Source organism: Terrapene carolina, unplaced genomic scaffold (assembly GCF_002925995.2).
Source record: "Terrapene carolina triunguis isolate 2854851 unplaced genomic scaffold, T_m_triunguis-2.0 Scaffold212, whole genome shotgun sequence".
Taxonomy (NCBI): domain Eukaryota; kingdom Metazoa; phylum Chordata; order Testudines; family Emydidae; genus Terrapene; species Terrapene triunguis.
This window is the reverse complement of record NW_020664563.1, coordinates 11,686,654-11,712,289: the sequence shown is the minus strand read 5'-3', so window position 1 is coordinate 11,712,289 and position 25,636 is coordinate 11,686,654. Positions and strand designations below refer to the sequence as shown.

The 25,636-nt window shown below is 47.0% G+C and overlaps 2 protein-coding genes across 3 annotated transcripts in view; both read right to left on the bottom strand.

Annotated features, from left to right (window-relative positions):
- Nucleotides 1-725: 725 nt before the first annotated feature.
- On the bottom strand, nt 726-8,165 carry LOC113405067 (torsin-3A-like). Of its 2 annotated transcripts, none has more exons than XM_026656185.1 (6): nt 7,963-8,165; nt 6,942-7,055; nt 5,347-5,612; nt 4,670-4,845; nt 2,392-2,516; nt 726-1,081 (listed from the first exon to the last, which is right to left on the bottom strand). In XM_026656185.1, exons 1-6 carry the CDS (start codon nt 8,069-8,071, stop codon nt 834-836), a joined length of 1,038 nt encoding a protein of 345 aa, XP_026511970.1. In that variant the 5' UTR covers nt 8,072-8,165; the 3' UTR covers nt 726-833. The 2 variants fall into 2 exon arrangements, with proteins under 2 accessions (XP_026511970.1, XP_026511971.1); XM_026656186.1 differs by having other exon boundaries at nt 8,062-8,165.
- A 10,274-nt stretch (nt 8,166-18,439) lies between these two features.
- Nucleotides 18,440-25,636, bottom strand: part of LOC113407542 (glycosaminoglycan xylosylkinase) — a 31,778-nt gene continuing 24,581 nt past the window's right edge. Inside the window, exons 7-8 of the mRNA XM_026656167.1 lie at nt 21,695-21,754; nt 18,440-19,489 (exon numbers count right to left, since the gene is read on the bottom strand). Of these exons, the coding sequence (XP_026511952.1) occupies nt 19,258-19,489; nt 21,695-21,754 (292 nt within the window). The 3' untranslated portion in view covers nt 18,440-19,257. The remainder of the gene's footprint in view (nt 19,490-21,694; nt 21,755-25,636) is intronic.

The window sequence follows — 25,636 nt, the reverse complement described above, 5'->3', positions numbered from 1 at the left end:
GTGAACATCTCTTCACAGCCGATAACAAAATAAGGTTTTTTAATCTTTATATTAAATTGTCAAGAACTATGTGTCCTCTCATTTGGAAGTCACCAAAGAGCAAGGACACCACAAGGTCAGTGTTATACACCTGGAATGCCCACAGTAGGTGGAGGCTGCAGATGGGATTCTTAGTCCTAATCTCTATCCAAACTGTGCATCATCATCTGTGCAGGCTGCTGGGCATCCTCTCCTACAGCTGTCGTCGTTAACCAGATGGCTTGGTAAGAAGGTTCCTGGGACACACCTTCTCACTCTGAGACCAGTCCCCAAATGGGAGATTGCTCCATAGCCAAGTTTAGGTTTTTCTCCACTGCTTTCTTACCAACAGCTGGTGCTGGAAATGACGCATGGGGGGAGAGGCCCAGAGGAGAGGAAGCAAGGAAGTGACTTCTGTGACCTCTTCAGACTTTCCCACGACCCCTCACACTACAATAAACCAAGGGCCCAGACCAGCTCTGCTCGTGTGAAGCAGACCACTATTTGCCAGCCAGAAATCTTGGTTTAGCAACAGCTAATCATTGCTTCTGCTCTGAGCTGCTTGCTAAGAGATGGAACTTCAAGACAGGTACAGCCAGCCCAGCCTTCTACCAGCTCAAGGCTGCACAGGTGCCACACACGTGTGACAATCAGAGCAACCCTTAGAGGCCTCTTTCAACTACTGAGGGAACTCAAAAGTACCCATCACTGTGCAAGCGGGTGAATTTTCAATCTGCTCATGCAAGAGGAGCAGGTCTCATTCTGCAGCAAGTAGCAATGCTGGTCACTGGTACAGTTCCCCCTCACATTCAGGGTCAGGGTAGGAAATAGTTGATGCGGTGAGAGACAGATTTACAACCCTGTGCAGAGAAAAGCTTCTCCTCGGGGATGAACACCATCATCCTGACCACCTCATCCAGCACCTCCTCAGTGTATGGAAGACTGCGGGCCAGAAAAGCATCCCGAACGCACAGCTTCACATGGCGATTCTCCAAGGGCAGGAATGGCACAAAAAAGTCAATGAGGTTCTCTTCAAGGAGGTGGCTGTGGGCAAAGCCACCATCTGCAATGAAAACCAGAGCAACAAGGGCACTCAATGCACAGCTTGTAACAGAACCATTTGTGTCTTCCAGGCGCCTAGATCTCCATCCATCTCAGCCAGCACAAATGTTAAAAGAACAGTGCAGTTTGCCAGGAGAAGCTAGTTCAACACTGAGAAAATATTGTCTGAGACAGGGCCTTGGCTAATCGTGTGTCTGGTTCTTCTGACCTGGAGTTAAAGGCGTCTCTTTCTAAACAAAAGGTCCTTCTGCCCTGAATAAGGGAGTCTCTGACACTGCTCATCTAACCATGCAGAAGCAGCTTGGGGAGGGGGAGGGTCATGGTTTCAATTACACATACAGAAATCATGAAACACTCCCTGGGTAGGAAGCCAGTCGCTCTTTTGCATGAGAAACCATGTGGCTCCACAGCCCGTGTGCCACTCCTGGCCACGTTGCTGCATGATGATGTCAGAGTTGCATGCCACTATGGAGAACCAAAGGGAAAAATCTGCCAGAAGGAGCACTGGGGGGTCCGGTGCTGCCCCCGCATGTCCTGGGCCTCTCTTCACTCTGAGCAGCCGGCTCTGGGTTCTGGAGGTGGCTCTGCTCAGCACCGTGTCCTGAGCAGGGTGGCAGTAGTTACCACGAGTAACAAACTGCCCACGCAATCGTGAGGCTACATCTGCCCCATATCTCATCCCGTTTTTAGGAAATCTGGCTGATACTTACAGATTGCACACGACACACACTTTTATCTCTGGACACAAGACATGTCTGAAACCATCTAGTGATACCAACAGCGGTCAATGCTGTTTTAGGGAAGTGGTCAGCACACCCACTCTCAGACCAGCTAGCCAACAGGGTACTACTGATCCGTAGGGAGTCGGGAGTGAAAGGGGAAGAGGATCCTGTGGTCATCTGGTTGGGATATGCCAGCATAGCATAGGCTAAGGCTGAGCTGCGGCAACATTGTTCATATGGTACTTCTACTCCACTCCCTTTTAAGTGATAATAGGGGCTGTAGCTCAGATAGAAGAGGAAATACAGTCTTATGGCTAAGGCACTGGTCTCTCTCACAAGATATCTAGGTTCAAACCCCAGCTTTGCCACCAAGCCTGTGTGACTGTGAATCAAGTCACTGACGTACCTCCCCAGGGGTGTAGTGAAGATAGATTTTGGGGGGTGGGTGTTCAGTAATCTTTGAGGGCCATGAAAAAGCCAATCAATAAAATGAGTCCCCATGTCTCTCTGCTCCCTGCCAGCCCCACCCAGGGAAGGGGCAGCAGCCTGCAGAACTCCAGTGCAGACTTGCAGCGATTAGCTCAGTTACCTGTGGACTCAAGCAGCTCCAGGTGTAGGTGCTGCTCCAAGTATTCCATGGTGATCTCCTCCCTGGCCCGTCCAGCTCGCCAGAAGTCCAGGGTCACCTGGTTGATGATGTTCCCACCAATGTTACTGGGAAGGAAATGGAAGTTAAATGCTTTATCTGGAATAATCCTAATGTTTATTCCTCACAAAATCATACATCAAAAACCACTAACAGCACCCAGGTCCAGGCCTCGGGGCCGTTGGTAGCACAAGGATTCATGTAGCCCCAAGCCAAAGCTCTGCCTTTCCAATGGCCCTAGACATGGATTTGCTTTCTCTCCCCACCCTGCAAAGAGAACTGAACACTTTTTCACCAGATCAACTGCTTCCATGCCCCAGCCCTGATTCTTAGGGTTAGGCTCCACCCTCCCAGACTATTACACACTGTGAATCAAGAGTACAGAACATATTGACTACAGCCCCTTTATCTTCCAGCCCCTTCTGCAGAGAAGTCAGCAAAGGTCAGAGAAACTGGCATGAGTCCCACTAGAAGCAATGGTCCAGACAGCACTTTGTGTGGATGAGAAAGTGAAGCCGGAAGATCACGAAGGTGGCAGAGAACCCACATTGGTGTTCTTGCCTGACTGACTAGTGCTTTGTAAGGGGAAGGGCAGCTGGAACTCACACATTGGGGCTACTTTTTAAAAAGCTTGTTTCTCTAAGCGCACATGTTCAATGAAAGGGGGCAGGCGGGCACTGAAGCTTCCAAAGGGAACCCCAAAGCTCAGGCAAAATTATCCCAGTCAGAATGGCCTGGAAACAGCATCAGTGCTGGTGAGGGAGTTGCACCAGCTAGAGTGGTGTCAGCCCCGTCCCCACCTTAAGGTGTGTGTGCGCAGGAGGGGGGGGGGGGGGGGGGGGGGGCGCCCACTTGGCAGAGATCCCAGGACAAAAGCTGCTTGAGCCCCTCCCAAGCACTTAGCCAGTACAAAGGGGTTAGGAATTGAGGAGGCAGAGAAGAGTAGGACTGGCGGACACACTGACACTCCCCCCTCCCTTCTCCAAGGGGTTCGTGAGCCATCTCTGATGATGGAGGGGACAAACTCATAGTCAAGATGGGAGTGGGGGAGGGATGAGACTAAAAGACTCCCCTCCCCCCCCATTGCCCACATGTTAGTTCTGAGCAGCCTACTCCCTCTACCCCAGCTCCCCTTCAAATTTTAGTTAGCTCTGTCCTGGAAGCTGTAGCTCCCACATTTCCCCTGGGGTCAACAGGAAAGAAACCCCTTCTGCTTCACAGAGACACAGCCACCCCCATAAGGGGAGGACCCAGTGTGGCGAAGGTTCCAATGACATCTCCGAGAGCAGTCTGGTTTCTAAATGGCAGATGTGCAAAGCCAATATTTCTGCGTGCACAGCCCAGAGGAGCCCTGCTGCCCCCCTTCCCACAGCACTTGGGATCACACGTTGTTAAAGGTTCCCCTCAGCGTGGCAGGAAGAATGACCACAAGAGCAGGGTAGCCCCTCCATCTTTGGGCTCAATTCCAGTTTCCTCTCCACAAACAGACTGATCAAGGGTTTGGAGGCCTATTCATGGGAAGGAGGGAGAGTCCCCCTGACCTCTAGGCCAGTTCTGAAAATGTCAGGCCAGGTCATGTGCTTTCTGAGCAGATAAACCCAGCTGGGATCAGGTGGAGAGAAGCGCCCAGGCCTCTAAACATCAGAATTAAGTAGAGGTCATGGGACTTGCCCTACCACAGCAGACTAATGGCCTAGTTTGGTATATCCAGCCTCCATCAGTGGCCAGCGGCAGATGCTCAAGTGGAAGGTAAACACTTCTCATCACTTCTCTGATTAACAGTGCAATGCTTGCCCAGCTTTCTGGGCTACACCATCTGAGGGGGGCACCGGTTTGATTCCTAAGATATAGCTCACTGGCATGGTGCTACTGATACAGTGTCGGATCCAGGGGTCAACTCCTGGGGGTTGCAGACATTCAGCCTCACAGTCAGCAGCACATGCCAACTAAGGAGCTACACGGATGGGCTCTGGAGAGACAGTTACGTTCAGTCATCATGAGGCAGGGGTGAGCAGCTGTAGTGAGTGGGCTTTGAGGCCATTGCACAAGGAGAATCCAGAGAACTACTTTCCCTTCAATTCCTGTGTCTTCCAAGGGCAGCTCCGTCCCACACCTCAATCTCCCAGATCATGGGACTTTAATATGGGTTGTCACGAACCTTGGAGAAAGCAGATCCTTCCCCGCGAGCCAACCCCTTCTCCCTAGGGTCCCTTGTAGTCACCTGAGGAATAGGAAAATGGATCTCCTGTAATCCACCTCATCGATGCTGTCATAGTGATCCACATAGGGTTTGATAGCATCCAGCAGGCCAGAGTGAAGCTTCTCTGCCTCATCGAAGATGAACAATGACTGCTTGCAGAGCTGCACTGTTTCGCTTATCTGCTTCTTCAGCTGAACCTGCATGGCAGTAGGAAAAGAGTGTGAACTGGTATAGATCACCTGGTGTTCACCACCAGCACTACTGCATCCTTCACACAGACACAACTACCTCTAGCCGTCTCACCCAGCCTCCTCCCGGCTCCTCCTCCAGCCTTTGTCCAGTTTCCCTGAGCAGAAGGTGTCACTTGGGCCCAACCCCCCTCCTGGGCTCTCAGGTTACATGCTCAGGTATCTTCCCTCAAGGAAAGTCTCCTATCCCCAATGCAGACAGTCCCAGTAAAACTCCCCTGCAACATTCCCAGGTCAATACTCCCCACTCCCTACTGTGTCACAACTTTGTACACTGGCATAGGGCTCCTCCAACAGCCTGTGCTCCTGCTCTATCCTCTATTAAAAGCGGGGTCTGAGATAGCTACCTATTCAGAAACGCCCCTTTGACTGGGATTGAAGAGGCTAGGACTGAGTTACCCCTACTACAACCGGCAGCTGTTGTGGCTGGTAACATTGGAGTTTTCTCACCTTGTACAAGTCCACATATTTGGGATGTGGGAAGTGAAAGAGCGAGATAAAGACTTTAACACACTCGCTTTTCAGCCCGTCTCGGTACAAGTGATCAGCGATCATCCGGGCCACAAAGTTTTTCCCAGTGCCAGACCAGCCATGGAACGACAGAGCCAGAGCCTTCTCCGGCTGTGGGGTCTCCAGGAAGCCTTGCACTGCTTTCAGAATGACGTCCTTTGCCAAGTGCTGCCCATGTAGCCTCCTGCTCAGGTCCAACTCTAACCCTGCAGAACGAAAAGAAACACTGATCTTACACCCAAGCCTGCCTGCTATCAATGTTTTTCTTTTATCATTGTAAAACCAAGGACGATTTTATAACTTTTTTGTATGTAGCGGTTACATGTAGAGCAACCTCTGTCTAAGTAGGGGTAAATTACTCCAAAAAACATTGATCCTAGATAGTTTTCCCTTCAAGTAAAGCATCTTGTTGTTTAAATAAACTTCTTGTTTAAATTTAAAAAAAAAATCACTTTAGAGTAGGAACAAGTAGGGAGGACGTTTGGCAGCAGTTTTGCTCTAAGATGAGCCCATCAGAGTATTAGGCATTCTGGCTTGCATTGCTGGAGGGTATGCCTATTCAAGGGGTCTCTGTGCAGTGGTATTACAGATGCAGAGCTAGATTGGAAAGCAGCATTTTGAGTGATCTGATCACAGTAGTGCAAATCAGGATTCTTGGGCTCTATGCACAACTTTGCCACGAACTCAGGCAAGTCACTTATCCTCTCTTTTCCCCTCTGGAAAGTGGGAATAGTATTTAGTTCATTAACGTCTGCAAAAAGGCACTACGATCCCCAGATGGAAGCTCCTAGAGAAGTACAAAGTATCAATCACTATTTGCATTGATTACTGAAGTCCCAGACCCAGTCACAGCTTAGGACATTTTCACATGGACTACATACAGGGCTCAGTATCTACCGTCTAAGTCAGGACTGGGAAAAAGGGATGGGACTTAGCAGACCCTCTTTGAGCAAGCTCTTCCTCCCCCTTCCATGTGCTCTGGGTGTGCAGGAGACTACAGGCAGGAATAGGTAGGGTCTCTGCTCTGGAAAGCGCTCTGCACAATGATGCTAAGATTTTGTCATGGGGTAAATTTTGTCTGTGCGTCACAGAACAGAAAATGTTCTGAAGTTGAACTGTCTAAACTCACGGAACACTGAGGCAAATTCAGCACCTGGCTAAGAACTGCTACTTCTCTAACTTTGTGACCAAAAATTTGATTTAAGAATTAAAAAAACCTCACACAGGTTTGCCCCTAGTTCTAGGAACTGGGAATTAGAGGTTTCACTCTAGCTGACAGGGAAACATGCACACACAATCTGTCTCTTTGGCCTCCATTCTCACTGCATATGAGCACCTCATAATCTTTAAAGAATTTAAGGCCAGGCGATACTGACATCCCCATTATACAGATGGAGAACTGAGGCACAGAGACTAAGTGACTTGCCCAAGGTTACACAGGGAGTCATAGCAGAGCAGGGAACTGAACCTGGGTCTCCTAAATTCCAGATTAGCACCTTAAACTCTGGACCATCCTCTATCTCAAGGGCCTTTACCTGTGATGTTGTTGGCTATTCTGCAGTCTCCTGTCTCGCAGCACTTTCCAAAGCTGCAGTACCAGCTGGAAAGGATCTCCAGATAATCCTGACCCACCAGGGGCAAGCTCCAACCTAGGAAAGAGGCAGCAGTGAGAAAGGAAATTGTATGGCAGGCTGTCTGCCTCCTGAGGATAAAACTTGCCCTATCAGCCTTGAATTCCCCACAGACCCATGCTAAATCTCCTATCAATTTACCAGCAGTACCAATGTCCATATCCACAGCACAACTATGGGGGAGGGGAGGAAGAGACTGACATGGGTAGATAGGCAGTCACTCAAATGGCACATTGCAGCTACTGGGTGAAGCCAAAGTAACTACACAATTACTGACCGTAATTACATACACATCTGGGAAGGACACTCAGTCAAAAGGGAGAGATCCCCATCACACACCCCTGTGCTAGGGATGTAGGCTGGGAAATCGCTAATCCCACTGGAGACGGGACACCACCTCTCGCCAAGGGATGCCTCTTGGCTTGGATGCAACCTTCTTAGAGCCCATACAAATGAATCCAATTTCGCAGCCTGGCTCAGCAGTGTCTGCTTACTGCAAAGGCTTGGGGGCCCTCTCTGGTTGTGCTGAGGGTACAGAAGACAGCAATGAAAACTCACATGTGACTGACAGCTACAGGAATTAAATTGGAAACATACACAAAAGAAGCCGGTCACTCCATATCTTACACGCACAGCTACCTGGAGACACAGGCATTTGCACAACAGATCACAACACTTTTTCTTAACTGTGGGAACATAAAAAGACCCTGGCTCAGATCCTCAGCTGCTGTAAGAGGCTGTGATGGGATGGTCCGGTCCCGTAGCTCCCCTGCAACACTTTCTCTCCCCCAGCATTGGCCGAGACGTTCCGCGAGCCCAAAGACCCCCCTGCGGTCTGGCGGCCTGGGGCAGAGCGAGGTGCCGTGCACTGAACGCCCCACGCGGGTTGCCCGATCTAGGGGAGGGAGACGGGGCAGCTCCTCACCCTGCGGCTCCCGGCTGGCCTCTTCCTGCGGCTGCTCGCAGCCCCCCCGCCACAGCCGGCAGGCCACGTACTGCCTGGAGAGGTCGCTCACTGCCCTACCCGGCGGCATCCCCGGCGCGGCGGCGCCCGGCTCCGCTTCCCGAGGCGCCCGGCTCCGCCCCGCAGCGCCGCACAGCAGCGGCCCGAGGCAGCAGAGCAGCAGCGGGAGCCCAGCGCCGCGCGCCATGGCCGCAGGGAGGCGGCGAGCCGGACTCCCCCAGCGCTGAGCTCACTTCCCGGCCAGCGGAGTTGCGGGGGACGGGGGTGGGGCCAGCTCGCCCACGCGGCCGAGGGCCGCCCCGGGGACTTGCATGGGCCGCCCCCAGGGAGCGCCCCGGCTGCCACCGCGCCCATCGCCCTGGCAGGGCCAGGCCTCCAGCCGCTGCCAGTCCCCAGCCAGCGCGGCTCGGCCGTTTGCACAAGGGCGATCGCCGGGCCACCTGCTCTGCAGCCCCGTGCAAGCCGCACTTACAGCCCGCTGGCCTGGCCCCTGCTGCAACCCCCGGGACCCCAGAGACGGCCAGGCAACTGGGACAATGCGGGAGGTATCCCTCGTTGTGCTTCCCTGCTGCTCGGGCTAGCATTGGTTCCTCGCGGGGTGGGGTGAAAAGCTGCCCCCTTTCACCACAGTGGGGTTCCTAGGGCAACACTAGATCTAAGACAGCCAAGTCCAATTGACCCAGCCCCCAGCGCCCCCCCTGCACAGAGGAGATGCTCTACAGTCTGGGCACTTACTCCTCCGGGTATCCTAGTGATTTGCAATAAGATCCTGAGGCTTTAACGGCTGCGTTGCAGAATGATAGGGCCAGATCCTGGCATCAGCTGGGATTCCTGGGAACATGAATTTTGGGAGGAAGGGGCCTCTGTTACATTCATCCTTTCCTAGCTGCATCTGTCCCAGCACATTCTAGAGCAGTGGTATACAGTATAATATACAGACAGCCCACACAACACACCCAATCTTAGCTGGTCCAAGAAGAAGGAGCCCCCATCACATAAATCCTCCCCCTTAAGGCTAGCCTGGCCTGTGCTTTTACAGAAAAGAGATTCTAGGATTGCAAATAAAGCAAGACTTTAATATTGGAGAAAAGCAGGGGGCAGTTAGAAATGCAGCCTGGAGACTGAGGCCGTGAATAGTGACCAATCATTTATAAATCCAGGTGCTGTCTGACAGCCTAGTGAGTAGTGAGAGACTAGCACCTATATTTAGTGAGGACCAGGAGAGGACAAGTTCAAGTTCACTTGTTATATTCCAGTCCTTCCCATCATCCACTCCTGCCCCTCCATAGCTTAGAGCCTGAGATTCAATCCCTAAACATGGAATGAATATTAAGCACATCCAACTGCTCATGAAGTGCAAGTCAGTTTTTAAATAAGCTTGGCAATTCATTCATTTCAGAGGTCATACACCAGACCAATTCCAAAGTGAGAAAGCCATCCAGTGGAATACAAGGCCATCTAGAGGTTGATACAAATATTACAAACTGTGGTCACAATCTTCAGGGATTGTCCTGTGGGTTGGAAAGAAAAACTTCCCATTATGCAGGAGATCAGCCTACAGAAATATAATTGTCCCTTTGGGCTTTAAAAATCTATGAAACCTTAACACTTCTAACCCTCTGCCTAAAATAATGAGCACTGATTTAAAGCTAACCTGCCTATGACTTAGGGTTTTTCTACACACAAAGTTGAACTAGTTTAACTAAAATAGGTTTAAAAACTTGTTGGTTTGGTTACACTAGTTCAAAAACCCTGTGTGGACACATTTTAAACTTGGCTTATATCAACTTAATTGAAGTCAGTTCCTTACCAAATTGAGTTAAATCAATATAAGCCATTTTTAAACTAATTGAAGTATCTGCCTCAACTCAACTACATCAATTTTAAAAACACCCTTAATTAAACTGGTGCAACTGTGTGTCTAGACAAGACCTTAGATTGAGAAACATCTGCATGAGAAGGAAGAAACTCACTAAAAATAACACACATTCCCAGAACACAGAGTTTTCAGATTCTAAAGGAAAAGAAAGTTTGCAAATGTAAATTTGGGGGGGGGGGAATAAAATGGTTAACTGACCATCAATACACTGGTTCCATGGTACTCGGGCAGATTTTATAGGTCACCAGCTCAGGCATCACAGCAGAATCCAGGCTGCTGCAGAGGGGTTGCATTTCACAGGAGCTAAAAGAGAAGAATGACTGCTTTCCAGCAACCTGCTGACTGTGCACCTATTAACCAGGTTAAGAGATGGGCCAATATGCGAAATATTATGGGACAATACACTCTGGTTTATCTGGCCTGGGGGACATCCAAATCTGTCAGCTAACCAGGTGTTCCAGGTAAACAGAAGGGCTGTTCTGAGCTACAGTTTCACTGCATGTAGCCCTATGTTAATCACCCACTAATAGCTTCTCAATTAGCCTCCATGTGCCAGTGGCTTTCTACTTTTATGCTTAATACTTTACTAAAGAGTAAAACACCCTCTGTTTATTAAAACACCAAAAATTATTAAAGTTATATTTACAGTGGTTTTAAATACAATTTTAGTGTCAATTCTATTTGCAGGGCTTAAAGCAAGTTTGTTTATATATATATACACACACACACACACACACAATGTTGTTAAAATAGCACTAAAATTCAATGAACAGAGGCCTAGATGTGATCTTACTTCATTAATCAACAAGGGGGGGGGGGGGAAAAGAGTGCTGCAGCTATGCTGCTGTCGAAACATAGTGTAGACCCTTCCTACAGCAACAGAAAGGGGTTTTCCATCAATGTAGGTAATCCACTTCCCCAAATGGTGGGAGCTAGCTCATGATCTGGCCACATTAAGGGTATGTCTACACTACGGGATTACTCCGAATGTACAGAATTCGATTTTTGGCAACCGATTGTATAAAGTCAAGTGTATGCGGCCACACTAAGCACATTAATTCGGCGGTGTGCGTCCATGTACCAAGGCTAGCGTCGACTTCCGGAGCGTTGCACTGTGGGTAGCTATCCCATAGTTCCCGCAGTCTCCTCCGCCCATTGGAATTCTGGGTTGAGATCCCAATGCCTGATGGGGCCAAAAACATTGTCGCGGGTGGTTCTGGGTACATCCTCCCCCTCCCTCCGGGAAAGCAACGGCAGACAACCGTTTTGCGCCTTTTTTCCTGGGTGAACAGTGCAGACGCCATACCACAGCAAGCATGGAGCCTGCTCAGCTCAAGACAGCAGTCATGAACATTGTAAACACCTCACGCGTTAACGTGCAGTTTATGCTGAACCAGAACCTGCAAAAACAGGCGAGGAGTCAGCTACAGCAGTGCGGCGACAACAGTGATGAGGACATGGACACAGAATTCTCTCAAACCGTGGGCCCCGGCGCTTTGGAGATCATGCTGTTAATGGGGCAGGTTATAGCCTTGGAACACCGATTCTGGGCCCAGGAAACAAGCACAGACTGGTGGGACCGCATAGTGTTGCAGGTGTGGGACGATTCCCAGTGGCTGCGAAACTTTCACTTGTGTAAGGGCACTTTCATGGAACTTTGTGACTTACTTTCCCCTGCCCTGAAGCGCCAGAATACCAAGATGAGAGCAGCCCTCATAGTTGAGAAGTGAGTGGCGATAGCCCTGTGGAAGCTTGCAATGCCAGACAGCTACCAGTCAGTCGGGAATCAATTTGGAGTGGGCAAATCTACTGTGGGGGTTGCTGTGATGCAAGTAGCCAAAGCAATCACTGAGCTGCTGCTACCAAAGGTAATGACTCTGGGAAATGTGCAGGTCATAGTGGATGGCTTTGCTGCAATGGGATTCCCTAGCTGTGGTGGGGCGACAGATGGAACCCATATCCCTATCTCGGCACCGGAGCACCAGGGCAGCCAGTACATAAATCGCAAGGGGTACTTTTCAATGGTGCTGCAAGCACTGGTGGATCACAAGGGACGTTTCACCAACATCAACATGGGATGGCCGGGAAGGGTTCATGACACTCACGTCTTCAGGAACACTAATCTGTTTAAAGGGCTGCAGCAAGGGATTTACTTCCCAGACCAGAAAATAACCGTCGGGGATGTTGAAATGCCTATAGTTATCCTTGGGGACCCAGCCTACCCCTTAATGCCATGGCTCATGAAGCCATACACAGGGAGCCCGGACAGTAGTCAGGAGCTGTTCAACTACAGGCTGAGCAAGTGCAGAATGGTGATAGAATGTGCATTTGGAAGTTGAAAGGGTCACTGGTGCATGTTACTGACTTGCTCAGACCTCAGCCAAACCAATAGCCCCATTGTTATTGCTGCTTGCTGTGTGCTCCACAATCTCTGTGAGAGTAAGGGGGAGACCTTTATAGTGGGGTGGGAGGTTGAGGCAAATCGCCTGGCCGCTGATTACGCGCAGCCAGACACCAGGGCGATTAGAAGAGCACACCAGGAAGCGCTGCGCATCAGAGAAGCTTTGAAAACCAGTTTCATGACTGGCCAGGCTACCATGTGAAAGTTCTGTTTGTTTCTCCTTGATTGACTCATTCCCTGTAAGGAAACCACCCTCCCCCCTTCAATCACAGTTTGCTTTCAAAGGAAATAAAGACACTATCATTTAAAAATCATATATTCTTTATTAATTGATTATAAACATAGGGAGAGAACTGACAGGGTAGCCCGGGTGGGGTTTGGAAGGAGGATAGGAGGGAAGGAAAAGGACACTTCAAAAGTTCAAAATAATGACAGCCTTTTGCTTGGGCTGTCCACTGGGGTGGAGTGGGCGGGTGCACGGAGCCTTCCCCCCCACGTTCTTACACGTCTGGATGAGGAGGCTATGGAACATGGTGAGGGGGGAGGGCGGTTATACAGGGCCTGCAGTGGCACTCTGTGATCCTGCTGCCATTCCTGAAGCTCCACGAGAAACTGGAGCATGTCCATTTGATCCCGCAGTAGCCCTAGCGTTGCATCCTGCCGCCACCTCTCAAGTGTCCCTCCTCTCTTCACGTTGGTCCCTCCTGTCCTCACATTCACTGGCATCTTTCCTGTACTTTGATACCGTGTCCTTCCACTCATTCAGATGAGCTTTCATCGCGGGTCGATTGCATGATTTCCGAGAACATTTTGTCTCGCGTGCGTTTTTTCGCCGCCTTATCGGAGATAGCCTTCGGGACCGAGGAGGGAGGCTTGAAAAATTTGCAGCTGCGGGAGGGAGGGAAAAAAGGGAGAGACGTATTTAAAAAGATACATTTTACAGAACAATGCTTATACTCTTTCACGGTGAACAACACTATTCACATTACATAGCACATGTGATTTCGGTACAAGGTCGCATTTTGCATCTTATATTGAGTGCCTGCGGCTTTGGTGTTAGAGATCACAGACGCAGGGCTGGGCAACAGAATTCAGCTTGCATGCGGCCATGGTAAGCCATTTTCTTTCGGCTTCTGCAACCTTCAGTAAAGCAGCGCCCTCCTTTCCCATACCAAGCAAAGCCCGTTGAGTGGTGCGGTTTTCCTGTTAACGTGCAACAGCAGAAACCAAACTAACCCCCCCACCACCCATCCAATTCTCTGGGATGATCGCTTTACCCGTCCCCCCCACCGCGTGGCTGGTATCAGGGAAGATCCCTGCTAGCCAAACGCGAAAAGCTCAGCGCCAATGCCCCCCCACCGCTTGGCTAACTGCAGGGAAGGATTTCTTTTCAGCCACAGGCAAACAGCCCAGTAGGAACGGCCACCTCTGTCCCCTTAATTAAATTCCCGTATTTCAACCAGGTTACCATGAACGATATCACTCTCCTGAGGATAACACAGCGAGATAAAGAACGGATGTTGCTTGAATGCCAGCAAACACCGGGACCATATGCTGCCAGGCTTTGTCATGCAATGATACCAGATTACTTGCTACTAGCATGGAGTGGTCAAGTGTCCTACCATGGAGGACGGAATAAGGCTGCCCTGCTCAGAAACCTTGTGGAAAGACTTTTGGAGTACCTCCAGGAGAGCTTCATGGAGATGTCCCTGGAGGATTTCCACTCCATCCCCAGACATGTTAACAGACTTTTCCAGTAGCTGTACTGGCCGAGAATGCATCCCAAGTCCTCAGGGTAAATTAATCTTTAAAAAACACTTGCTTTTAAACTATGTTTTATATTTACAAAGGTACACTCACCAGAGGTCCGTTCCATGGCCTCATTTACTGGGATAATGCCTTGGGAGGGTACTTCAGTGAGGCTGAGAAAAAGATCCAGGCTGTTGGGGAGAAGGGAGAGCTGTGTGCTCTCCGCAAACTTGTCCGCCTCCTCCTCTTCATCTTCCCCGTCCGCAGAATCCTCAGGCATGGCTGAGATTACCCCCTCCTCGGAATCCACAGTCAGAGGTGGGGTAGTGGTGGCGCCCCCCCCCCCTAGAATTGCATGCAGCTCAGCGTAGAAGCGGCATGTCTGTGGCTCTGCCCCCGACCTCCCGTTTGCTTCTTTGGTTTTCTGGTAGGCTTGTCTGAGCGCCTTAACTTTCACGCGGCACTGATATGAGTCCCTATTGTGGCCTCTCTCCATCATGCCCTTGGAGATTTTTTCAAATGTTTTGGCATTTCATCTTTTGGAACGTAGTTCTACTAACACGGAATCCTCTTCCCATATAGCGATCAGATCCAGTACCTCCTGTATGGTCCATGCTGGTGCTCTTTTTCGATTCTCGGACTGCATAGTTACCTGTGCTCTCCATGCTGGGCAAACAGGAAATTAAATTCAAAAGTTCATGGGGCTTTTCCTGTCTACCTTGCCAGCGCATCCAAGTTCAGATTGCTGTCCAGAGTGGTCACAATGGTGCACTGTGGGATAGCTCCCAGAGGCCAATAGTGTTGAATTGCGGCCACACTAACCCTAATTCGAAACGGCAATGTCGATTTCAGCCCTACTCCCCTCATTGGGGAGGAGTACAGAAATCGATTTTAAGAGCCCTTTATGTCGAAGTAAATGGCTTCGTTGTGTGGACGGGTGCAGGGTTAATTCGATTTAACTCTGCTAAATTCAACCTAAACTCGTAGTGTAGACCAGGCCCAAGTCCGAGTCTTAGGGAGACAAGGGACTTTCCTGACTCTCTCTTTACTCCCTCTCTCTGAGAAGGGCTTCCAGCCACAATAGGAGTTGGAAGCTAGTCATAAATAGCTGCCAGTTTAATGCATGTGTCGCTGACTGCTGTGTGTACTGGTCTAATGATGCAATCCAGAACAATTGCTCCTTTCCTGATGCAGACCCTTGGGGTGCATTTTCTAATGCCAAAACATTTGCATTCGGGAGACTACTTGAACATGTGTGCATTCCTTTGAAGAGTCCATTGCAGATACATTTCCTTGGCCACGCCTCTCCTAATCTGAACAGCTATTTTGCAAACACATTCCACGTGGCCCCTCTCTTAAAAATGCACTACCAGCGCCCACTTTTGAAGAAACTACCACCAAATATAGTAGCACAACACAAAGTTTAAGCCACTGTGTGTTGGGAAACCAGAGCAAGAGAGACTTAAACAATCCATCAATGTTTTATTAAAATTTTTATTCACACGTTTCTTTATGCAGAGTTTGTCCCTGGGGAACACAAATAGAAAGTCAGGATTGCATTTGTTTTCTCTTCTTACTAACAACCTTCATTTGTGCAGCTGCTCCCCGGGGCAATCCTCTGGCAGCTCCAAGACAGGTGTTTGTTTCCAGCTCCAGCTGCCACAGCAAATAAGTTACCATCTTAATAAATTATTATTTTTTAATTGACGTTTGTTTGGCAAGACACACTCCAGTTCATTACGTGCCGTCAGAAGAGCAAATTAGAGTGTTTCCTCCACCCTGTTTGCTGACTCAGGCAGGAGATAAATAAAACTAGGCTAATAAAGCTCGACTTAATTAGTTCTTGATTTCTGCACCGTGACTATTAACACCCCCAGAACATCTGGGGCCAGTCATGTACCGCGTGTGCATCTGTAGACTGTGACAACTGGAATAAGAGGGCATCATGAAAATCTCAATGACAAAGCCTAGCATCTTTTACAAATGAGGGATGCCAATTTTTAAAGGTACAAGACAGATCCCACTGGCATAAGGATGCCATTTTTATTTCTACTTTGGGGTAGCCTAGCTTTAGGTAAGAAAGGACACAGTGTTTCTCTCTGTTAGCCTCATGTCCAGCCCTGAGCAGGCTCTTCCAATGACCTCCACAGGTAACATGTCATAACATCCCTGTATTTCTCGCTTCCACCCTTCTCCAAAGTTGCCTATTCACCCCTTTTCCATTTATTGTTAACCAAAATGCAGTGCTTTAATTCTCTGACGGTCACAGTGCGGGAAAGCAGGCTAGTAAATCTCAACTCACTTTTCACTCTGGAAGCCAGAGAGAAAGCAAACAAAGCTCTTTACACTAATTTCATTTTGTGGCAAGATCATAGTTTTAAACAAAAACCCACCACCAAATGCAAATGAGCAACTGTAAATTAAAATCCCAATCCCACCCAACATACTTGACTCTTCCCACATCATCAAATGTCATGGCTTATGCTTCAAAACAGACAGGAAGAACAGATTTGTGAGATCATGCAAGCCACACCATTCATTATTCTTCTCTCCTTGAATAAGTTATCTTCGGTTTCACAGTAACTATTTAATGCCAATGTACACCAACAAAGCTTAATTCTGCTACCCTCACTCATTCCAAGTAGTACCTTACTCCACAAGTAAGACTACTCACAGAATAAGGCACTACTGGGATGAGTGAGGGTGGCAGAAGAGGGCTCTCAAAGATGGAGAAAAGAGCCAACACTCCCCATGCACACTCACAATAAACGAGTTTATGCTGAAGCAGTTCTGCTCTGATGGAAGCCAGGAGGAACAATTCACAGATAGTAGGAAAGAACTCACTCAAATGAAGTTTGCCTTTGAAGAGTGAATTCAGTGCTCGTGAAACTGGAATGATAGGCACTAGTTTAAAGTCAGGTATACTGCCAACAAGTATTATACAAAATTCTCTCTCAGCTGTCAATGCACTTCAGTCCTTTCCTGTAGCACCCACTACTATTCCAGTCCTAAGGCTACGTGTGTAGCGGGTTTGTGACATGGATGATGGCCCAGAGAGGAACTAGAACAAGACCAGACTCTTTCACTTATGCTCTAAGCATGATGTGAGCCCAGCTCCCCTCAGGAGATAAGTGTCATCAGGCATTACTCTATTAACAACAGCATCTGCAGTTCCTCGGGACAGGTTGTGTAAACACCCCCACCTTGAATAAAACCAATTGCATTTTCAAAGTAATCTCCTCCACTTATACCTGCTAGATTGGCTATGGCAGCAGGTGCATCAGCTAGAACACTGAGTTACTTTTTATTTCTATTCTACCTTGCTGCATTTCATGAGGATAAACACCTGCAACAGAAAGGACAATCTCCAACTGCCAGCCACACCATGGCAAAGCCAAAGAGATTTTTAAATCGGCAATTAGAACAGATTTAAAGAAAGAAAGAAACAAATCATAGGAGGCCAGAGAAAGCACAGAAATGGAGATCAACTTGCTGCACTTTGTCTTGTATCATCTAACGTAGTGCATACAAAAGCATCCCCCCAACCCTGCTATTTCTAGGAGGAAGCTTGAATAAGATTATTGATCCTTTTGTGTACCATATTAGCTACACATCAAACTGATGCAAGGCCAGTAGATGTGGGAGTGTATTGAAAAAAATCCTCTTTTGCTTCTGGAGCCATGGATTTAAATAATCAATTTATCATAAAGGATGAGTTTTGTGGCCTCAAGCTAGTCTATAACAGTTTGAAATCTCTGCTAGAGGATGACACAGGACCAACAGAAGAGGAGAGCTTCAAATCAAAATTGAGGTGCACTGATAAATGCACAGGAACATGTGCATGGAACTCCTCCATCATATCCTCTTATAGACAGCACGTATTTTTCATGAGCATCAAGTTTGCCATACAAAAAATGCCCCGCAAACTAACACAAGGTAGAATTCCAAGACAACCACCAGAGAATCAGTATATCACAGCATGAATTATAGAGGAGCAGTTGGGAAAAGGAAAGAGGCCAACTGAAGTTGCTCAGTTTAAGAGCTCTGCCACAAAAGTCAATGTCTGGCCTTCTACAAAACCAACAGCACTGAGAACTGTGATTGCCATTGGGAGTGGTGGGGATTAAGCCCTTCAACGCCACAGGCACAGCAGCCAATACTTTCTGTAATCCTCAGGCTCTTTGTTCACAGCTATTGGCTATCTGTGTAGTTGAGCAAGAAGCCTGTTCCTAGTTTGTATTACATACTCTGCTCACCCCATTTATAGGGCCTACTGTAAGAAGAATGATCTAGCTAAGCGGAATCTGCTCTGAGAACTGACTTTATCCTGCTTCTCAGCTATAACACAAAGATAATTTGGTTAATATGGACATAGAATCATGGAGATATCTGCTCTGCTATATTCCCTATGTACATAAAGTAGTGCTGGTCCATGTAGTAATTTCTTGGGGAACAGATATTAATCATCAGCCATTGGATGGATCTTACTGATGTAAAAAAAAGCTTGCCATCTCCTCACCTTCCAATTGCATGGATGGATTTTCACTAGCACTTAACATTGAAGCATCATCACATTTGATCACTGAAGCAGATCCCACTTTCCAGCATCTTATTAACGAGAAGATAGCTGAGCAGCAGACACACCATCTCCCACCCCTATTGGTGTTTGCAAGAACATTCTACCCCAGTAGGGGGCACTAAGGGGCACTATTTATTTATTTATTTACCACTTCCTCTTTTTTTAAAGAGGCAGTAAAATGCCTAACCAGCTCACAGCTGATTATATACAACCCTGAATTGGACTAAAACCTCATAAGAGCATATTAAGAGTGGGTGGCTGTGGAAAGAGAATGGGGAGGGGACCGTAGTGTTCCATCTCCACTGTCCCCTCTAGAACCAGCCCACGTATTACTGTTTGAATTCCACTCTCTTTTTCATTAACACCAGCAGTTGTGTTTTCCCAGTGCAACGTCCACTGCCAACAATGGACACACCACGACGGCGAAGCTGCCACTGTGGCTACAGGACTGTCCACGGGCTCCCAAACTCTCCACCTTCTCTAGCTACTGTCAGCCAAAGATAAAGACCACCACCACTTTTTTCCCTGGCTCAGGAGCTTTTCCATTCATTTCCAGTCCATCCTGGGCATAGCCATTCAGAACCAATTGTGCTGTTTTTCTATCATTTGTTTTTAAAAAAAGGAGTTTCCATCTGTTTTCCATGAAAGTTACAAATGGGAGAGTGTCATCCTGTCTTCCACCAGCACAATGTCTGGACCAAACTGGTCTGTGCACTGTTTCACTGTAGCCAGGATGCTCAGGAGCCGCTGGTCCATGGCATCCAAGTGAGGGTCGGAGAGCACTGGTGAGATGGGGTCATGAGACATGGCAGTCTTTAAGGCAGACTTCAGCACTCCATTCTTCAGGTAGTTCAGTCTGTTCCAGGTGGAAACCCGGATGCTGGAAAAGAAAGATGAGCACACATCATACTAGTGCACACAGGACTTCCAGTCTAAGGTCCCATCAGCACTACCATATAGCTGCTCCGTTGAGGAGTCCAGTTACAACATGATTATGCCTACATAGATGGGAGCAAATTATAACTGGGTATCTCTCCGCACTCCCAAATATGATTGTAACTAACATAATCCAGACCTAAAATGTTGGTAGCAGATGAAGGTGAAGGGAAAGTGATCTAATACGTTGCAATTCTTCTACGAATTGCTCCATGAAAGCTCCTGACAGGAAGAGCACAGCTAGGTCAGTCTGAAGGCTTCCCAGACACAGCTGGAAAAGGGAACTGAGTGAGAGGTCTGACTGCTAACCCAAAACAATGCTTTACTCCAGTCAGAACTGAAGAATGCTTTACTCAGCATTACTCCAGTCAGAACTTCATCAACCAACAATCAGTCATGGATGAGAAAAGAGTCAGATGATTAACCTTCCCTACCATGTTCTTTCTACTTTGCCATTTAATCTTTTCACACTATCGCATTTGAACTGTTTTCTTCTGGGGAATCTCCTGGGAATCCTCCCATCAAAGTTGCATGTTGTAGCAATTTGCCACAGCTGATGTCCTGACTCACCTAGCTCCCTTTGGAGTTCATCACTGTCACTGAGTGTTAGGGGAGGGTGGTGTCACCCATGTTATAGGGTACTCCCTATCCCCAGGGGAAGCTGTGAATTCTGCAGTCAAAACAATTGCAACAGATTTTAGCACATTCACATGGCTACCATAGAACATTCTGTTTACAGGCTTCCCTGCCTAGAGGTGTGAGCTGTCCATGGACCACCTGGGCTCAGTGAGAATGAAGACCAGAAGAGCAGGGAGCTGTTCAATCTTCTGCAAGGATGGAAGGGGAATTGCCTCTGGAAACCTCTCCTCTAGGACTGTGTTTGGAGGAACTCGAAACAGAGGACACAGACTCCAAAGGAGCCACACAAAACAAGAAAAAGAAAACATTTAAAAAAATTACTAGGGAAAGCTAAGGAAATTTTTAATCATTTTTTAAAAGCGTTTCTATTTACTTACTTCATGCTCCTGTTGAAATTTCAGTTTTCTGCAGACTTTAGTGTGCTACAGAAACCAGAGGTGTTACAAAAGAAGGTAGGTCAAATGTGCTGTAGTATATAGGGGCTGTATTGGCTGTACTTGCAATCTGAGGAGCTGAGCTTCCGTACTCTGCAAAGCTCCTGGTTTCCAGAGACTCCGAAGAATTCAGGAGACAAACTGAACCCTCGAGGGGCAGCTCAAGGAACTCTCAATAGACTGGCCTATTTTAAAAAGTGATGTGATTTTCATTTCTCCGTTTGCGTTGCCCTGATGTAGCACAGTCATGCAAACTACTGCACCGATTTCCTTTGTTTGGGTTTTTTAAGTGCTCATGCAACATACAGCCTATTTGTTAACTGGACAAGGAGAGCAGAGCCCACAAAAGCAAAGAAAGGCTGGCCTCGTCAGGTAAGCATGGGGCCACAGAACCCAGAAATCAACAGGTTGCAGGAGACAAAAAATGAAAAAAGCAGGATGGGGGTGCAGGTCACAGGGACAAAATGAGGGATTCAGAGTGGGACAGTGAACAGAGAATCCCAGACAACGCCCTCTGCTCTAAGGAGTCAAGGGATACCCTGAAGAACTCTGCCTGGATGCATGCACAGACAAGGGACAAGAAAAAGGCCTCACAGACAGAGAACACCCTTCCCTCTACACAGCACAATGACTAGCAGTTTTGAAGGCTCAAGTCCTCCATATAACCCAAAGCAAGAACCGCACAGGTAGCAGCGGTGCAAGCTTCCACACTGCCTTGCCATTGTACCTCAACCCTCAGAAGGGACATCAGGAATGAGGGTGGTTTAGTTGCCATGCCTATCCAATCCTTGGCTTCTGTCAGTGAGAGTTCCAATGGTGATGCAAACATCTGTCCATCAGGAACTGGCCAGAGACCAGTTCATTTCATATAAGCCACTGAACAGCTGCAGATGGAAGCTACTTGTCATTACTGATCAAAGGTAAATTTGAACCAGTGACCTAAAAGAGTTCTATGTATAACCTGCATGTCTCCAGGCTGTCAGAGGGCTTCAATGCTATGAATTTCAGTGTGCTCCTGATTTAGATTTGGCAATTGCGTACAAATAAACTCAATGGCTTCTCTGTGACTTACTTACATGCAGCACTGATAAAGAGGAGCTAGGATGCTTCTCTCATCCAGGGAGGGGTTTCCAAAACTGAAAAACAAATTAGAAGCAAGTGAGCCAGCTGAACACTCAGCACCCTTTCCGACCTCAGCAGATTCTGTAAGGAATTTGAAATCAATAACCAAACAATTCCATGCTCCAACAACTCAAATCAGTGAAGCTAAAACATTCTCAGCCCATGACCAATTAGACATACAACTCCCAACAGTTTCTGTTAATGTACCCAACAAACAGCAGCAGCAGCTTTAGTTTTTATAGTTCTTTACCCTGCCAAGCCACCTCAAGGCACTTTAAAAACAAGCTGTGAAGAAATTTAGTGATGTAGCCCACATTGCTGAGCTAAGGGGGAAAACAAGTGGGATATCAGTTTAGACAAAGAATGAGCGTATCAGCTCCCTGACATTCCTGGACAGGGAATGAATTGAGGAACAGCCACCTGACACATGTAGATCCCCAAGTTGGCCAACCTCGAGCTGAAGGCCAGGGACATAAAATGCTAATCAATTCTAACCCATCTAAACCTCACTATCACCCTTTCAGCTGGAGAACTGCCAAAAGGACTTCATAGTATATTTTGGGCTCCATTGAAATAGATGCCAAATAAACTTGCACAGAAGTTATTTTTCAGTCACTTATAAATTTAATTTAACAATTTCTTCACAAGCCTAACGAACAGCCTGCTCCTTAACAAGGGAGCAAAATCTGGAGCTGTTTTAGTCATCTGAGTTGCTAAGCATAAAAAAGCCTTAAAACATCAGAGTATTTTTTCACACTTCAGTAACTCAAAGACAGCTGAAGAGACTTGACTCAAAATGTCAGAAGAAATTCACTTCTGGGGCTGAGATGCCCCCAGAGGAAATTGTTTCAGAAGGGTATGAGCATGTGAACACAGGTAGTTATAACGAAAACACAGACATAACCCATCACTATCACCATCGCTATCCATTGACTAATATGTAACTCTCTCCCACTCTAATGCCAGGACATTTTAAAAAGCCACCATTTTTGTAGGATCCACCAAAAGACATCTGAGAGCAGCAGCAATTAACTAATATTCCTAAAGAGGAATACATCCCTGCTGGCATCATGGAAGGAGTCATTGAAGGGGCTGATGCATAAACAGCAATGAAAATTAAACTGAGCCATGTTTATTTCAGACAGATTAGAAATACTCACAATAAGAGAAAGGAGCAGAAGAACCCAATACTTAAAAGGGAAGAAAGGCCAAGAGTAACAAGAAGGAAATGGTATTTTCAAGCCTTCTAAGGGTCTGTCTAGATGACAAAAAAGGTGCTTTAAAATCAAGTTAGCTACCAATCATGGTAGTTCATTGGTAACTCAACCCCAAGGTTAAGTCTTCACTAAGTTAGGAAGTATTTTTAACCAGTGTTATCTAACGTACTAAGATCATAGTGTAGCAAAGTGATTCACCAGTTGGAGCACCTCACTGGGGCTAAGAGCGGTGCTGCACAGTTTTATCCTTTAGTTGTCTCCGTTCACCTTGTGACTTATCCCTCAAGCTGGGTCACCTATGGTCTCACCCTTTTGAAATAAACCAGTGTTTTCACCCAATAGTCCTGTGATAAATGAAGGGGGGGGGGAGAGCTCCCTTTTATGAACAGCCAGCCAGCAAGTAGCTATAAAATCCCTCTTAGTAGCTGTTCTCTAATTGCTCTACCTGTAAAGGGTTAAAAAGTCTCACTGCTATGCATAGGTAAAAAGGAGTGAGTGGGCACCTGGCCAAAAGAGCCAATGGGAAGGCTACAACTTTTTAAAATTGAAACAAGACTCCCCTTTTGTCTGTCTGTGTTTGTTCTCCAGGGAGAGGTAGACAGGGCTGCAACTATGCTGTAAGAAGCTTGGGGCCAGGTATAAAAAAAAATCATCGGTATCATACCTAGAAACTACTCATTTGAAACCCCAGATATGTAAGTAGACCAGGAAATGTCTAGGAAGGCGCGATCAGGTTTATCTCTTTATTTCTTTATGGCTTGTGGACTCCTCTGTGCTAACCCCAGATGCTTTTGTTTTGCTTGTAACCTTTAAGCTAGACCTCAAGAAAGTTATTCTTGATGCTTAACCCTTGAAGTTTTTTTTTTTAAATCTAGCAAATGCCTAAATTCCCAGATGATTTTTTTTTATTAATAAAATTTACCTTTTTTTAAGAACAGAATTGAAGGTGTGTGTCTTAAGAGGTTGGTGTACGTTGTTTAATTAGCTGGTGGAAACAGCTGATTTCCTCCCCCACCCTCCCCTTTCTCAGCTCTTCCTCAGAGCGGTGTAGAGGGGGACGGGGGGGGGAGGAGTTGGATTGGGTTTGAAAGGGCTTGAGGGTACCCAACAGGAAGGAATTCCCAAGTGTGCCTTCCTGGGTTCACAAAGGGGATTTGCATTTGGGTGGTGGCAGCGTTTACCAATCCAAGGTCAGAAAAAAGTTGTAACCTTGGAAGTTTAATACAAGCCCGCAGTGGCCAGTATTAATTTTTAGAGTCCTTGCATGACCCCACCTTCTGCACTCGAAGTGCCAGAGTGGGGTATCAGCCTTAACAAGTCCCTTCCAGCTACCACTTAAAAAACAAAAACAAAACAACCACCTTTAATCCTAGTAAAGACAAACCCCAAATGTAGAGTTTCACACCTTTAAAATAGAAAGGAAGCTTTGGTTACATAACCCCCTAATACAATTTTAAAGGTGTTAAAACTGTCTACACTAAGCCTATACCTATATTACAAGCTAGGAGTGTGATTCCCACCCCACACAGACATACTTGTCCTAGCTCTCCCCTGAGCTAGCACACTAAAAATAGTTGTGTAGCCAAGGTAGCACAGGCAGCAGCCGCACAGGCTAGCCACGCCAAGTACATACATATGGAATTCAGGCTGTTTTGTACTTAGCACAGCTAGTCCCATGCCACCACTGCAGCTGCCCATGCTACCTCAGCTACACTACTATTTTTAGGACACTAGCTCAGATGAGAGATAGCACAAGTATGTCTACATGAGCTAGGAGCCTAACCACCTCTTTTACTCTGTTTAGCCATGGTGGCTTTTTTTGGTACTCTTACTATGGTGTTTTTAAAACGTTTTCACACAGTTTGCAGGCATTTAACTCGTGACTGTTTGTATTAAAATCTGTTTAACTAGCTTCGTCATTTTTTGTGGAGTTCCCCTTTTTGAAGTTAAATGCTACTGTGGTGGGTTTCTTTGGTATTTCCTCCCGCCCCACCCTCACAAGGATGTTGAATTTAATTACATTTCAGTTGCTATTACCAAGCGATTCAGCTATATTCACCTCACGCACTGCCTCTTCCCTGGTGGGTTCCAGGACTAACTGCTCCAAGAAGCAGTCATTAATGGCATCTAGAAACTTTATCTCTGCATCCCATCCTGAAGTAATATGTACCCAGTCAGTATAGGGATAGTTGAAATAAACCATTATTACTGAATTGTCTATTTTTTATAGCCTCTCTAATCTCTCTGAGCATTTCACAATCACCATCCTGGTCAGGTGGTTGGCAGTATATTCCTACTGTTTTACTCTTATAATTCAAGCACGGAATTTCAATTCATGAAGAGTCTATGGTACTGTTTGATTCATTTATGATTTTTACTATTTTTGACTCTATGCTTTCTTTCACATATAGTAAAAAGAACAGGAATACTTGTAGCACCTTAGAGACTAACAAATTTATTTGAGCATAAGCTTTCGTGGGCTAAAACCTACTTCATTGGATGCATGCAGTGGAAAATACAGTAGGAAGATATATAGATATAGATATATATACACATACACACACACAGAACATGAAACAATGGGTGTTACCATACACACTATAATGAGAGTGATCAGTTAAGGTGAGCTATTACCAGCAGGAGAGAGAAAGAGAGAGAGAGAAGGAGAAGAAGAAGAAG